This window comes from Hyperoodon ampullatus, assembly GCF_949752795.1.
Source record: "Hyperoodon ampullatus genome assembly, chromosome: 14".
NCBI classification, from domain to species: Eukaryota; Metazoa; Chordata; class Mammalia; order Artiodactyla; family Ziphiidae; genus Hyperoodon; species Hyperoodon ampullatus.
The window spans coordinates 22,272,420-22,284,561 of NC_136927.1; the positions used below are offsets into that span (position 1 = coordinate 22,272,420).

General features: G+C 64.5%; 2 protein-coding genes across 2 annotated transcripts; one reads left to right on the forward strand and one right to left on the reverse strand.

The window, feature by feature from the left end:
* Window positions 1-869: 869 nt before the first annotated feature.
* CHTF18 (chromosome transmission fidelity factor 18) lies at window positions 870-9,283 on the forward strand (the record flags this gene model as incomplete). The annotated part of the gene is made up of 22 exons (XM_079718620.1): window positions 870-960; window positions 1,181-1,375; window positions 1,458-1,608; window positions 1,773-1,941; window positions 2,312-2,404; window positions 2,499-2,551; window positions 2,688-2,832; window positions 3,154-3,363; window positions 3,866-3,963; window positions 4,241-4,364; window positions 4,444-4,595; window positions 4,715-4,808; window positions 5,055-5,153; window positions 5,288-5,418; window positions 5,685-5,856; window positions 6,626-6,850; window positions 6,932-7,081; window positions 7,174-7,304; window positions 7,953-8,097; window positions 8,200-8,313; window positions 8,720-8,777; window positions 8,853-9,283. 22 exons carry the CDS (start codon window positions 870-872, stop codon window positions 8,987-8,989), a joined length of 2,937 nt encoding a protein of 978 aa, XP_079574746.1. The 3' UTR covers window positions 8,990-9,283.
* A 54-nt stretch (window positions 9,284-9,337) lies between these two features.
* On the reverse strand, window positions 9,338-9,728 carry GNG13 (G protein subunit gamma 13; the record flags this gene model as incomplete). The annotated part of the gene is made up of 2 exons (XM_079718746.1): window positions 9,338-9,443; window positions 9,631-9,728. 2 exons carry the CDS (start codon window positions 9,726-9,728, stop codon window positions 9,338-9,340), a joined length of 204 nt encoding a protein of 67 aa, XP_079574872.1.
* Between the last annotated feature and the right edge of the window lie 2,414 nt (window positions 9,729-12,142).

Consider the following 12,142-nt stretch of genomic DNA (forward strand, 5'->3'; position numbering starts at 1 on the left):
CACCTGGCGTGGACACCCCTGCTCCCCAGGGCCCTGGGTCTGAAGGCACCGAGGCTGTGTCAGGCAAGCTTGCAGACCTACTGTGTGCCTGCTCCCACCTCTGAGTCAAGTAGCAGGGTGTCAAGTAGCAGGGATCTGGCCAATATCAGGGGAGCTAGTGTTGCCCTAGGCTCTGGCTGTGGGGCAGTCCTGCCAGACCCGGGCCTGGGGAGAAGCAGTCTTGCCATCCAGCCTGCTCCCACGGAACCCTTCCCAGACGGGCCACGGACACGCGATAGGGGCCTTTTCCGGGGTGGGGTGCAGGGCAGGGGATGGGGCTCTCCCTCTCCCACGTAGACGTCCCCTGCCCTGCCTCCCCTCCGAGGAACCCTCGCCTCCCGCGTCTGATGGGCACAGGCGGAGAGGTGCCCGCCGGACTCCACTGCGAACGCTTCCCGCGCCCCTGCCCACTCCGAGATCGACCTGCAGCTGAGCTGCGCCGTCTGGGCCCCCGATGCTGCTGCCCGGCCCTGGCTCCTGCCCTCGCGTCTCCCTGCCTCGTGGCCCAGCGGCCCCGGAGCCGTCACTTGGACCACAGAGGTGCGCCTCGCCCGGCCCGGCCTGGGCGCTCAGTCCCGCCCACGTCCTGCCCACGGCTCGGACGGGCGGCCGTGCTGGCCAATGGCGAGCGCCCGGGTCCCGCCGCTCCAGCTCCAACGTACGGACTCGGCCCCGCCCGGCCTGCGCGCGCAGCCACGCCCACGCCCCGCCCCTCCCGCTGACCAATGGCGAGCGCCCGGGTACGCCGGCCATTGATTGGCGGCGCCGGGTCGCTTTGGGCAGGAGCTGCGCGCGGGGCGCGGGAGGTTCGCAGCCGGCGGCGGGCGGCCATGGAGGACTACGAGCGGGAGCTGTACGGCGTTGAGGACGACTTCCACAGCCAGTTCGCGGCCGAGCTCGAGGTGCTGGCCGAGCTGGAAGGTAGGCGTGGGCACTGCCGTGGCCTCGTCCCCCGTTGCTCGACAGGGGTCTGGCCCACCCGGGGATTCCAGGAGGGTTACTCGGAGGGGAGGCGCGAAGGCCGGGAGGCAGCAACAACCTTAGGGAGAGCAGGGCCCTGCAGCGCCGCCGACCTCGTGGGCTGTGACTGTGTGTGCAGACGAGCTGCTCTGCACGACTGCTGTGAGTTTTCTCTCCGCAGGGACAACCGCCGTGTCACCTTCCAGGGACCCCTGGCCCACCGTGGGCCGGCCCCGCCTGACGTTCGAGGAGACCATTGCTGGAGGGGATGCTCCCACTCACTGCTCTCCAGGAGGACCTTCAAGGAACAGCAAGGGCGGTGCCAGGAAGAGGCAGCTGGCCGCTGACATCCACGGGGACAGACCCCTGCCCCCTAGTATGTTTTCCGGGGGCCCAGACCATAGGGGTGGGGTTCGAGGCTGGAGAAGGACCTCTGTTCCTTCCATGTGTCTCCCCAGCCCCCAAAGTCAAACGGTCCAGGCTGGAGGCTGCCAGGAGACTGAACTTCAGGTCCGATGAGATGGAAGAGCCGCTGCCTCCTGACTCCCCGACTCAGGACATCACCCCCCCACCGAGTCCTGAGGTCCCTGCTGAACTGTGGGGCAAGGGGTGTGTAGCTTGGGGTACAGGTATACAGTACCTTGGAAGGATTCGGTTTCTTCAACAAGGTCTTGAGGCCTGGGGATTGGGGGCCTGTGGGAGGGCTGGGTAGCCAGCAGTGGATCCAAGTCCCTTCCCCAAGAATCCCCAAGATGGTCATGGTCCCTTCCCAGGCCCTTGGACACCGAGGCTGATGTGGGTCTCACTAAGGCCTCGCCAGCCGCCCGCAATCCTGTCCTGAGGCGGCCCCCTGTCTTGGAGGACTACATCAACGTGACCTCCACCGGCGGCGACCGGGCCTTTCTGGTGCTTCGGGCTGACCCAGTGGGCACTGGGGTCCAGGTGGGTGCTGTGCAGACACGATCGGGGGCCTGGACATCACATCCTCCACCCTGACCCTGGGAACCCCTCTAGAGGTCCATCTGGCCTCTAGTCTTCCACTCGGGAGAGCCATCTTTCTCCTTCAGTTTCTTCCTCTTTCTCTCATTTTTTCTTCTCCTTCTCCATCTTACTTCTTTTCACCTTTTCTCCTCTCCTCCACCTTAGATCTGCTGCCATTCCAGTGATCCCTTGGGGTCCCTGGTGAGAAGGGGCTCCTTGTGGCCCATTGATACTAGGGAATGCCACCTAGGTCCCTGAGCACTGTTGGGAGGGGGTCTGTAGAAATCCCATAACCTAGAGGAGAGTGACTGATGCTCTCCCTTCCCTGCAGAGCCCTCTTCTTGACATCCGGTGGCGTGGCCATGGCCAGCTGGACCTGCTGGGCGTGTCCTTTGCCTCCCTGAAGGAGAAGATCGACAGCGAGGTAGGGTCCGCTGGGGTTTGCTGGGAAGGGAGAGGTAGCTCTGGGGTGACTGGCTGGCTGAGCCATCCTGATTCCAACCCCATTGTCTGCACAGCGGCGGCAGCGACTGCTGGAAGAGGCCCAGCGGCTCTCGGACACACTGTGCAGGTGACACAGTGGGCCCCTCCATCTCTGAGGTCCTCACTGGTCCTTGGACTGCTGACCGACCACCAGCATGTATTCTGGGGGGTGTGATCCCTGCATGGGGTTAAGGCCCAGTGGCTCAGGGCACAATGCTCTCCAGTCTTAGGTCAGAGGAGGTGGAGGAGAGGCCCCAGCCCTCGGGGGCCTCTGAGGAGGAGCCGGCTGACAGCCAAGATGCCTCCCAGCACTGCCTCTGGGTGGATGAGTTCGCACCCCAACGCTATACGGAGCTGCTCAGTGACGATGTGAGGTCCTGTTTTTGCTTAAGTGAAGTGTGACTGGCTTCTTTGTTGCCAAGAGAAAAGAACTTAGGGCCTAGCAGGTCTTCATTTTGCCAGCCCACAGAGGTGTCAGGATTTGGAGGAGGGATTTGACCAGCCTCGTTGAATTGTAGGTGGGGAAACTGAGGCCAGTACAGAGCCTTTCACCGGTCATCACTTGTCATTCAGCCTCAGCATCACTGTGTGTGTCTTTGGGCTCATGACAGTAGAGTGACATGAGGGGCAGGCACTAGGAGTCCTTGGTGCTGGTGGCCGCTCCCCCAGGCCGGGCCTCTCTTCCTGCAGTTCACCAACCGCTGCCTCCTCAAGTGGCTGAAGCTGTGGGACTTGGTGGTGTTTGGCCGAGAGCGGCCCACCCGGAAGCCCAGACCCAGTGTGGAACTGGCCCGTGGTGGCAAGGAGGCCACAGCCTCCAGCAAGTGGAAAAGCCACGGACAGGTGCTAGAGGAGATGCTGGAGGCTGAGCTGGATCCAAGCGGGCGGCCCCGGCAGAAGGTGAGCCCACCTGGCTGTGGGCTGTTCTCTGGGTGGCTGGCACCTTTGCAGCCTCTGGGGGCCATGAGGCACATTTACTGCCCCCGAGGCTGTAGGTGGGACGATGTCAGGGTCTTGGTGAGGAGTGTCAGCAATGTGAGCTGGGATTTGAGTCCTTTCTTCTAATGACTTAGATAAGACTAGCACTCGTTGCAGGGCCCCGCACCTCCCCACAGTGATTACGCTGGACTGTGGGTGGGTTCTGGGTGTTAGTCACGTCAGTAACAGCTGTGTCTTTGTCAGGTCCAAACGTCACTTGCTTCATGCAAGGCTTTATTCTCGCTCTGCACGACCAGCAGGCAGGGGCTTGTTCTCCTTTGGTGACTAGGGCAGGGCAGGAGAACATCTCTTAGCACCGAGCTTCGTGGGATAGGATTTTCAGTCTCTGGCGGTTGGGCCAGGGTCTCCTAGAGTCCGTGAGGTGGTGTCGGTTACAGCACGTTTTCTCCTGCCTCGGCTGCAGGTGGCGCTGCTGTGTGGGCCCCCAGGGCTGGGCAAGACCACCCTGGCCCACGTGATTGCACGGCATGCCGGATACTCTGTGGTGGAGATGAACGCGAGGTGAGTTGGGGGAGGGCCAGGCCTCCTTTTGTCCTGATGTGTCTGGTCGAGCCTGGGATACAACCCTGAAAGCCTGGGGGTGGTGGGCTGTGGAATTGTCCATCCTCAGGGCTCACTGGGATTTGGCCGCAGTGTCATGGGGTGGCCTTGTGTAGTATCCGTGAGTTGTACACGTGGTGGCTCTGCCCTGGGAAATTGTCCTGCTGGGGACACTGGCTGCTGCCCTGGCTGAGGCCATGGCTGCCCTGACAGCCCCTCCCTGGCCTCTTGGTTCCAGTGATGACCGCAGCCCTGAGGCCTTCCGAACGCGCATCGAGGCAGCCACGCAGATGGAGTCGGTGTTGGGTGCTGGTGGGAGGCCCAACTGCCTGGTTATCGATGAGATCGACGGGGCCCCCACGGTGGGCCTCCTGGGTGTGCTGCGCCCGGGTGGGCGGGCAGTGGGGGCTGGGACTCACCGCTGTCTGCGTGTCCCCCCAGGCCGCCATCAATGTTCTCCTGAGCGTCTTGGACCGCCAGGGCCCACAGGAGACAGAGCCAGGGGGACCCGCTGTGCCCACGGGCGGGGGGCGGCGGCGCCGGGCGCAAGGGGGGATCCTGATGAGGCCCATCATCTGCATCTGCAATGACCAGTGAGTGGGGCGGGGCGGGGTCTCTGCTGGGTGGGCGTGCCCCACGTCTGCTGGGCTGTGGCACGCACCCTGGCGCCCCTGGCCAGGTGGGCTCGTTGTGCAAACCGCTCATCCCACAGGTTTGCGCCCTCCCTTCGGCAGCTGAAGCAGCAGGCGCTCCTGCTCCACTTCCCGCCCACGCTGCCCTCCAGGCTCACGCAGCGGCTCCAGGAGGTCCGTGAGGGCTGCCCTCCCTCTGCCGTCAGGCCGCCGGCCTCCCACCTGGTCCCAGAATATGGGGTGGAGGTGCTGGGACAGTTTGGTCTCTGGTGGTGGGTGGTTCCAAGCAGCGACCGGGGTCCTTCCTCAGGGATTTTCGGCCTTTGCTCCCCATAGGACAGGAGCTGACCCCTGTTTCTAGGGAGTAGGTGGCTTTAGGGTAGGGGTCGGGGGGACACTCACCCTCTCACTTCCCTGCAGATCTCCCTGCGGCGGGGCATGCGGGCTGACCCTGGCGCCCTGGTGGCCCTCTGCGAGAAGACAGACAACGACATCCGCGCCTGCATCAATGCCCTGCAGGTGGGCAGGTGCCCGTGGCGGGGGTGGGGCAGGGGCAGCCAGCAGCCAGCACTCCCCCATCCCCGCACCACCGCCGTGTCTACACGGGTGGGGGTCAGCCACCGTCACTGCCCCACCCCCCACCCCATGTCCAGTTCCTGCATGGGCGGGGCCGGCGGGAGCTGAGCGTTCAGGCTGTGCAGACCACACGCATTGGCCTCAAGGACCAGCGCAAGGGGCTCTTCTCCGTGTGGCAGGAGGTCTTCCAGCTGCCCCAGGCCCGGAGGTAGGTAGGCCAGCCCCGGTCTGGACGTCCGCAGTACCCTAGCCCTGGGATGCCAGCCAGCTCTGCCTTTGCTGACGGGGTGTGAGGCTGCACGGCCCTGGGGGCCACTTGGCTCTGCCTCGGCCTCCCTCACTGTCCCTTCTCGGGGACCTCAGGGTATCGTAAACGTACACAAGCTGGTGCCGCCGGGAGGGATAGGGTGGGCAGGGCTGGGTCCAGGGTGTTGGGGTGGGGGCTCCACTCCAGCCTCAGGGCCCTCTCTGCAGGCACCGCGTGGGTCAGGACCCGACCCTGCCCACCCACACACTCCTGCTCGGTGATGGGCACGTGGGTTCAGGGCCCCTCGCTGCCAAGGTGCCCCTGACCGCGGCCTCTCAGCGGTTCTACCACATCTTGCATGTGGCCGCTTCTGCGGGTGAGCACGAAAAGGTGGTCCAGGTAACCATGCTCTACCTCAAACCTTTGCGGGGGGCTGAGGGGCAGGAGGCCAGCACCTGGCAGTGTTTCTCATCCCCAGACAGTGAGCGGGACACGCTTCAGATGGTGCTGAGCCCAAGGAGAAGCAGGCGGGCGGGAGGGTGGGGAGTGGACATGGGGCATCGGGAGGCTTCTGAGAAGGGGTGGGAGCAGGGACAGGCTGGGAGGAAGGACTGACCCTGGCAGGAGGGGGATGGCCAGCGTGGGGTCGTATGATGGGGTCACTCTGGCTGCTCTTGGGGAACTACCTGAAGGGCCCCGACAGTAGCCGGGAGGGGCTGGATTCTGGATGTGAGCTGTGGGAACAGGGACGTGGGTGCACGTGGGGTGGAGAGCAGGTGGCGGATGCCCCCCATCCCCTGGGAAGCCTGGTGTAAGTTGCCTCCCTGGCTAAGCAGCTTTGGATTAGCAGCTGGCGATCCTTGCAAATCTGGAAATCCACTGTGTGGAGGGCAGCGTGGTGGCCGGAGGGGAGGGATTCCCACATGGAACAAGAGTGGGGGCTCTGTGTCCTTGATTCTGGTGAACAGAACTTCCTTTAGGGAGGAATTGGGGGCTTCTTTCTCACATGTCTCAGGGTCTTGGTCAAACCAGAGTTGGGGTGGCGGAGTGGGCCTTCCTGGCCGGCAGGTGGGAAGGGAAGGGTCCCACTGGGTGGTGCTTGTGCTGTGGGCTGGGGGGGCGTGAGGCTGGAGGGGCTCAGGGAACTGGCCTGTCCACCTGCCCGCAGGGCCTATTCGACAACTTCTTGCGGCTGCGGCTGCGGGACTCCAGCCTGGCAGCCGTGTGCATAGCCCTTGACTGGCTGGCCTTTGACGACCTGCTGAGCCGGGCTGCCCACCACGGCCAGAGCTTCCAGCTGCTGCGCTACCTGCCCTTCCTGCCCCCGGCCTTCCACCTGCTCTTTGCCTCCAGCCACGTGCCGAGGATCACCTTTCCCAGCAGCCAGCAGGAGGTGCGCCCCACTCCCTGCCCATACCCGGGGTCTAACACCGGGGCCCTGGGTGACTTGGTCCTCATCCGCCCTCCACCCCAGGCCCAGAATCGGATGAGCCGGACCCACAACCTGATCCAGACGCTGGTGTCGGGCATCACGCCAGCCACCCGCAGCCGGGCTGCACCGCAGGCGCTCATCCTGGACACCCTCTGCCTGCTCCTGGACATCCTCGCACCCAAGCTGCGCCCCGTGAGTGCCTTGCCTGGAAGGGCTGTGGCTCCTGGTGGGGGCAGGCCCCTGGCCACGCTTAGCACCCCTGCCTGCTGCCCACCGTCCCACAGGTGAGCACACAGCTGTACAGCGCCCGAGAGAAACAGCAGCTGGCCAGCCTCGTGGGCACCATGCTCGCCTATAGCCTCACCTACTGCCAGGAGCGCACGCCCGACGGGCAGTATGTCTACAGGCTGGAGCCGTGAGTCTGTGCAGCACCTGGGGTGGGGGTGCCTGGGGGCAGGAGGCTGGGGGGCTGGGCTCCAAGTGCCATGGTGATTGCTCGGCGCGAGTCTAAATGCATGGCTTTGGAGGTGTGAGTCTGTTTCCCCATTGGAGGGTGGGAGAGTCAGTTCTAGCTCATTCCTTGCCCAGATGTGACTGTGAGGTGGGCACAGCCCTGGGACCTGAGGTTTACTGCAGAGCCTCTCAGTGCCCCCGGGAGCTACCCCCAGAGGGCCCTTGAGCTCCCCAGGGCTCCGTTTCTCTGTCCTGAGAGGGTCGTGGGGATGGAGGACCGGCAGCAGTGGTGTCCAGATGCAGATCCTTGAGGCAGTAATGATGCTGGTTCCCAAGCACCCAGGCCCAGGCCCGAATCCAGGCCATGCCACGTTGTGTCAGTTCCTCCCTTGCAGCCCTCTTCGAGCCCACATACAGTTGGGGAAACAGAGGCTCGGAGTGGGTAACACCACTGCTGCCACACAGCTGGGTGTGGCAGGGACAGGACTGGACCTCGTCCTGCATTGTTGCATTCTGGCAGTTGGGGTCGGTGCTAGTGAGTAGCTCCTGCCCCGTCTCTGCTGACTGAGTGCCCTGGTGTCCTGCCCTGCCCCGCTCACCCCGAGACCAGGAACGTGGAGGATGTCTGCCGCTTTCCCGAGCTGCCCACCCGCAAGCCCCTCACCTACCAGGCCAAGCAGCTCATTGCCCGTGAGATTGAAGTGGAGAAGATGCGGCGGGTGGAGGCCTTGGCCCGGGCTAGGGTCGGCCCCCAGGTGAGCCACCCCAGGCTCTGGGCAGAGCAGGGCCCTCAGAGTGGACACCATCCCTGGTATGGTCCTGCCCAGTCAGCTCTCACTGTATGTGACTTCCTGTAGGTGGACGGGGGTCCCCTGGGGGGCACTGGGGAGAAAGGGGCGCAGCCATCTGCCCCGTGCAGCCACGAGCAGCGGCTGGAGCGCATCCTGAAGAGAGCTGCCCTGGAGGAGCAGGTGTGGTAACCCTAACCCTAATGGGGGGGCGGGCTAGGTGGCCAGAGGGTGGGGCCACGTGGGCCTGGGTGGGTGACCTTGGAGTGCTATGGTTCTAAGTCCTGGAGGTCCAGCTCCTTGATGTTCATGATGGTTCCACCTGGCTTCAGTTTCTCATCTGGGCAGGATGCTGGCACCTCCCGCCCTGGACCTGACCTTGGCAGGGAGCAGGCGATGGTGAGGGTGGTGAAGGGTGGAGGGAACACTTGCAGAGAGGGTCCGCGCTGGGGTGAGGGTAGGGGGCCATTGCCCAGAGGTGCCACGAGACCCCTTCTCCCTGGGAGATGGCCTCTGGGCCCTCCCCCCAGGTAGGGGACTGTCCGCTGTGGGTCAGCCCCCGTGAACCTGACCGGCTTATCTCCTTTAGCCCGAGAGGGACTTCTTTGGTCGTGTGGTTGTCAAGAGAGCGGCAGCCCCGAGCACAGGTGTGTGGGGAGGTGGGGGCAGTTGAGGGACTGGGGTCAGGGTCGGGTGGAGGAACGACTGTGTGGCCCCTGCAGAGCACGCAGCCCCTGAGACTGACACGGCCGAGCAGCGCATGGGCACCGCGGTGGGCAGGAGCGACGTCTGGTTCCGCTTCAAGGAGGGCGTCTCCAACGCCGTGCGGCGCAGCCTGTACATCAGGGACCTGCTGTAGCCTGGGCCACACCAAGTCCCCAGGATCCATGCTGCCACCCTGGGCTGTGCTAGATACTCTGACCCACAGTTGACGTCCCCAGGATCTATGCTGGGCACCGTGGGGGCTGTGCTGGACCCCCCTGTCCATGCCGGACACTCTGGGGTTGTGCCAGACAGGCTGGATCCACACCGGACACCCTGGAGCCACACCAGATGTCCCCAGATACACACTGGGTGCCTGGGTGTTGCTTTCTCTCTCCTAGAAAATGTACAAAAGCATGTACATCCTTGAAAACTCTTTATAAAAGTCACACTTTTACAGAGTCGTCCTCTTCACAGGGAGGCATGAGTCTGGGGTGTGGGGGCCTCACAGGATGGCACACTTGCCCTTCTCCACCCACGGGTTGTTCTTCATCAGGTCGGGGTTCAGGAAGGGGTCCTTGGGGATCCCATCCTCAATCCACTTGAGGAGCCTGTGGGTGGGGAGGGTGGGGTGAGCACAAGGGCACCTGCCCTCCCTCAGAAGTGCTGCCTGATGGCAGTCGGGGTGTGTGTGGTCTTGGCTCATACAAATGAGCACAGAGCAGGGAAATGAGATGCAAACCATGGCTGGCCTTGGGTGGGGTGTGGCCAGGGCTCCATGGGGTCCTGGGGACTCACTCAGGGATAGTCTTGGATGACATCTCCCTTTTGAAGGCCAGCTGGTACTTGAGGCTCTCCACCTCTTTCTTCATCTGGGGCACGTCCCACTCCTCCATGGCATCCGGGGCTTCGGAAGTGGCCAGCCTGGGGCTAGAAGGTATGGGAGGAATCAACAGAGCCAGGGGGCTGCCAGCCTACGATCACCCTCCCCACTGGTGAGCCCCCTCCCACCCACCCCCCAAACAAAGGGAGGGAGGGAGCCCCCACCCTATCACACTGACACCAGCTCACTGCTTAGGGAGGTCCCCACAGCCCATGCCACTCACCAGGGTACAGGGCTGGAGCTGAGGCCCCACTAATGAGGCCCTGCGTGCCTGCCTCCCACTTCCCATGGGGCTAATTAACTGTAGAGAAAACTTTCCACCCCTACCCACCAGCAAAGCCTCACCAAGGTTGGGCCTCTGGGTTGGAGAAAGTGGGTTAATGTCCCCGTGCTGGGGAATAGCAGAACAGGACAGGTCCCCTGACCCTCCACCTGCAAGACCCACTTTCCACTCCCGGTAGCAGAAACCTATCATGTCAGGGGTGGGACCCTGACACACACACCCATACCGTCCCCGTGCTTTGCATGGGCAAAGCCCACCCCGAGGGCAGGTTAATCCAGGGGCCAGGAGAGTGAGGCTGCTATTTGCATCTCTGGCTAGGGGGCTGGGGGCAAGTGCTGGGGATTTTGGGGTCCCAGGCTGAGCAGCTGGTCCAAGACTTGGAACCCCTGACGCCTCCCACTGTCCAGTGTCTCCTCTGTACTGCCTACAAGCCCCTGGTCCCGTCTCTGAGGGTGGGGGTGGGGTGGGGTGGGGGTGGGGGTGGGGGTGGGCCCACGGGTGGGGGTGGGCCCGCCCGTCACGGCCCGCCCGTCACGGCCACAGGTTCAGACCTCTCAGGAGGCCCGGCCAGCTGCGGTCAAGTGAGGGCAGGTCGCTCCTTGTCTCCCCTGCTGCAGCCTACTCAAGGGGTCCAGGGAGCCCCTTGCTGTCCCCCATCCCCTGCCCTCATCACTGAGGCTGGGAGCCAGAGAACCGACTTCCTTGACCTGGGAAGTGTGGGCAGGTCCTGCCAGGATTGTGACCTCGCCTGCCTCAGGCCGTGGAGGGAGCTCCTGGGAGGGTCAGCCAGGAGCGAGGGTGAGAGCCGGGGGAGTAGGGGGACTTCTCAGGGGCAGCCAGGGGTGCGAGCAGGGGCTCCCTCCTAGAGACCCCGAGTTCCAGCACCCCACCCGGCGGCTCAGGTTCTCAGAGAGTCACGTGGGCGGGGGCCTCCCAGGCTGGGGGCGGTGGCAGCCCGGTCCGCAGCCCCCTCCCCCGTCTCCGCCAGCCCTACCTGCGCGCAGCCGCCGCAGCCGCAGCCGCCGCCGCCCGACCTGCGCGCCTCCGGCCTCGGCGCACGGCGCTGGCTCGGCGGGCACTGCGGGCGGCGCGCACGGCGCACGGACGCATCTCCCCACGCAGCCTGCCCGCGGACGGAGGGGTCCTCTCCACCGGTCAGGCCGGCCCGTTGCGACACGCAGGGCGGCTGCCCTCGCCCGAAGACGGACAGGCAAGGGTGCCTCGGGGGTTAGGGTGGTCCAGGTCAGCCCAATGGTACCTGGGCAAGCCCCAGAGCCCCAGGCTTCGGTTTCCTGCTCAGCACAAGGGGCCAGTTCACCAGACCTACCTTGGACGGTGACCGCTAGGGCAAAGATGACAAGGGCCAAGTGATGGCGAGGGCGAAGTGATGGACGAGTGAGCCGGGCACACAGGCGGGCAGAGCCCAGGCAGGTGCCCCGCCTACTCCCGCCACCTGGGCCAGGCCCTGGCACCGCCCCCACTCTGCCCTCCCTCCTCAGGGCTGGGTTGACCCTGGGGATCTGGCTTCATCAGGCACATTCTGCCAGCCCCAGGCAGGGCACTCCATTGCTGGGCACCAGCTGAGGGTGGCAGATGCATCAGGGAGCAGTGTGGGGTCAGCTCTGGCCCTGGGTGACGTGTCCTCCCACTGGGCTGGATGGGCTCCTGGGCTGTCACGTTGTGCAGCACCAAAGACCATCAGCTGTTAGGTTGTACCCCAGCCCCTGCTGCCTCTCATGGGCTGGAGTCACCAGGCCAGGTGGGAATAGCAAGGATGGGGTCAAGATGCTACATCCCCGTGGGGCTTCAGCAGTGTCCACTGATAGGCCCAGAGCTGACCCACCACAGTGTGAGCCTGTTCTGGCCAGGCCACCTGGGCCTGGGTGGAGTTGCTTCCTGCTCCGGCCCCTGCCCTGCATTCCCAGGCCAGAGGCAGGCAGACTGGGCAGCTATGGTGGGTGGCAGGGCCCAGCTCACCAACCAATCCCTTCGGAGGCCAGACCCCACAGCTCCCCAGGGCAGCGGGGGCCAGACCCTCGGCAGGTGCTCCTGCAGCCTCCCCTGGCTGACTCTGCGCCCACTCAGAAGGCAGGACAGGGTAGGGGGTGTTCCCTGCCTGCCTTGGGGTCCTGGGCCCTCCCTGT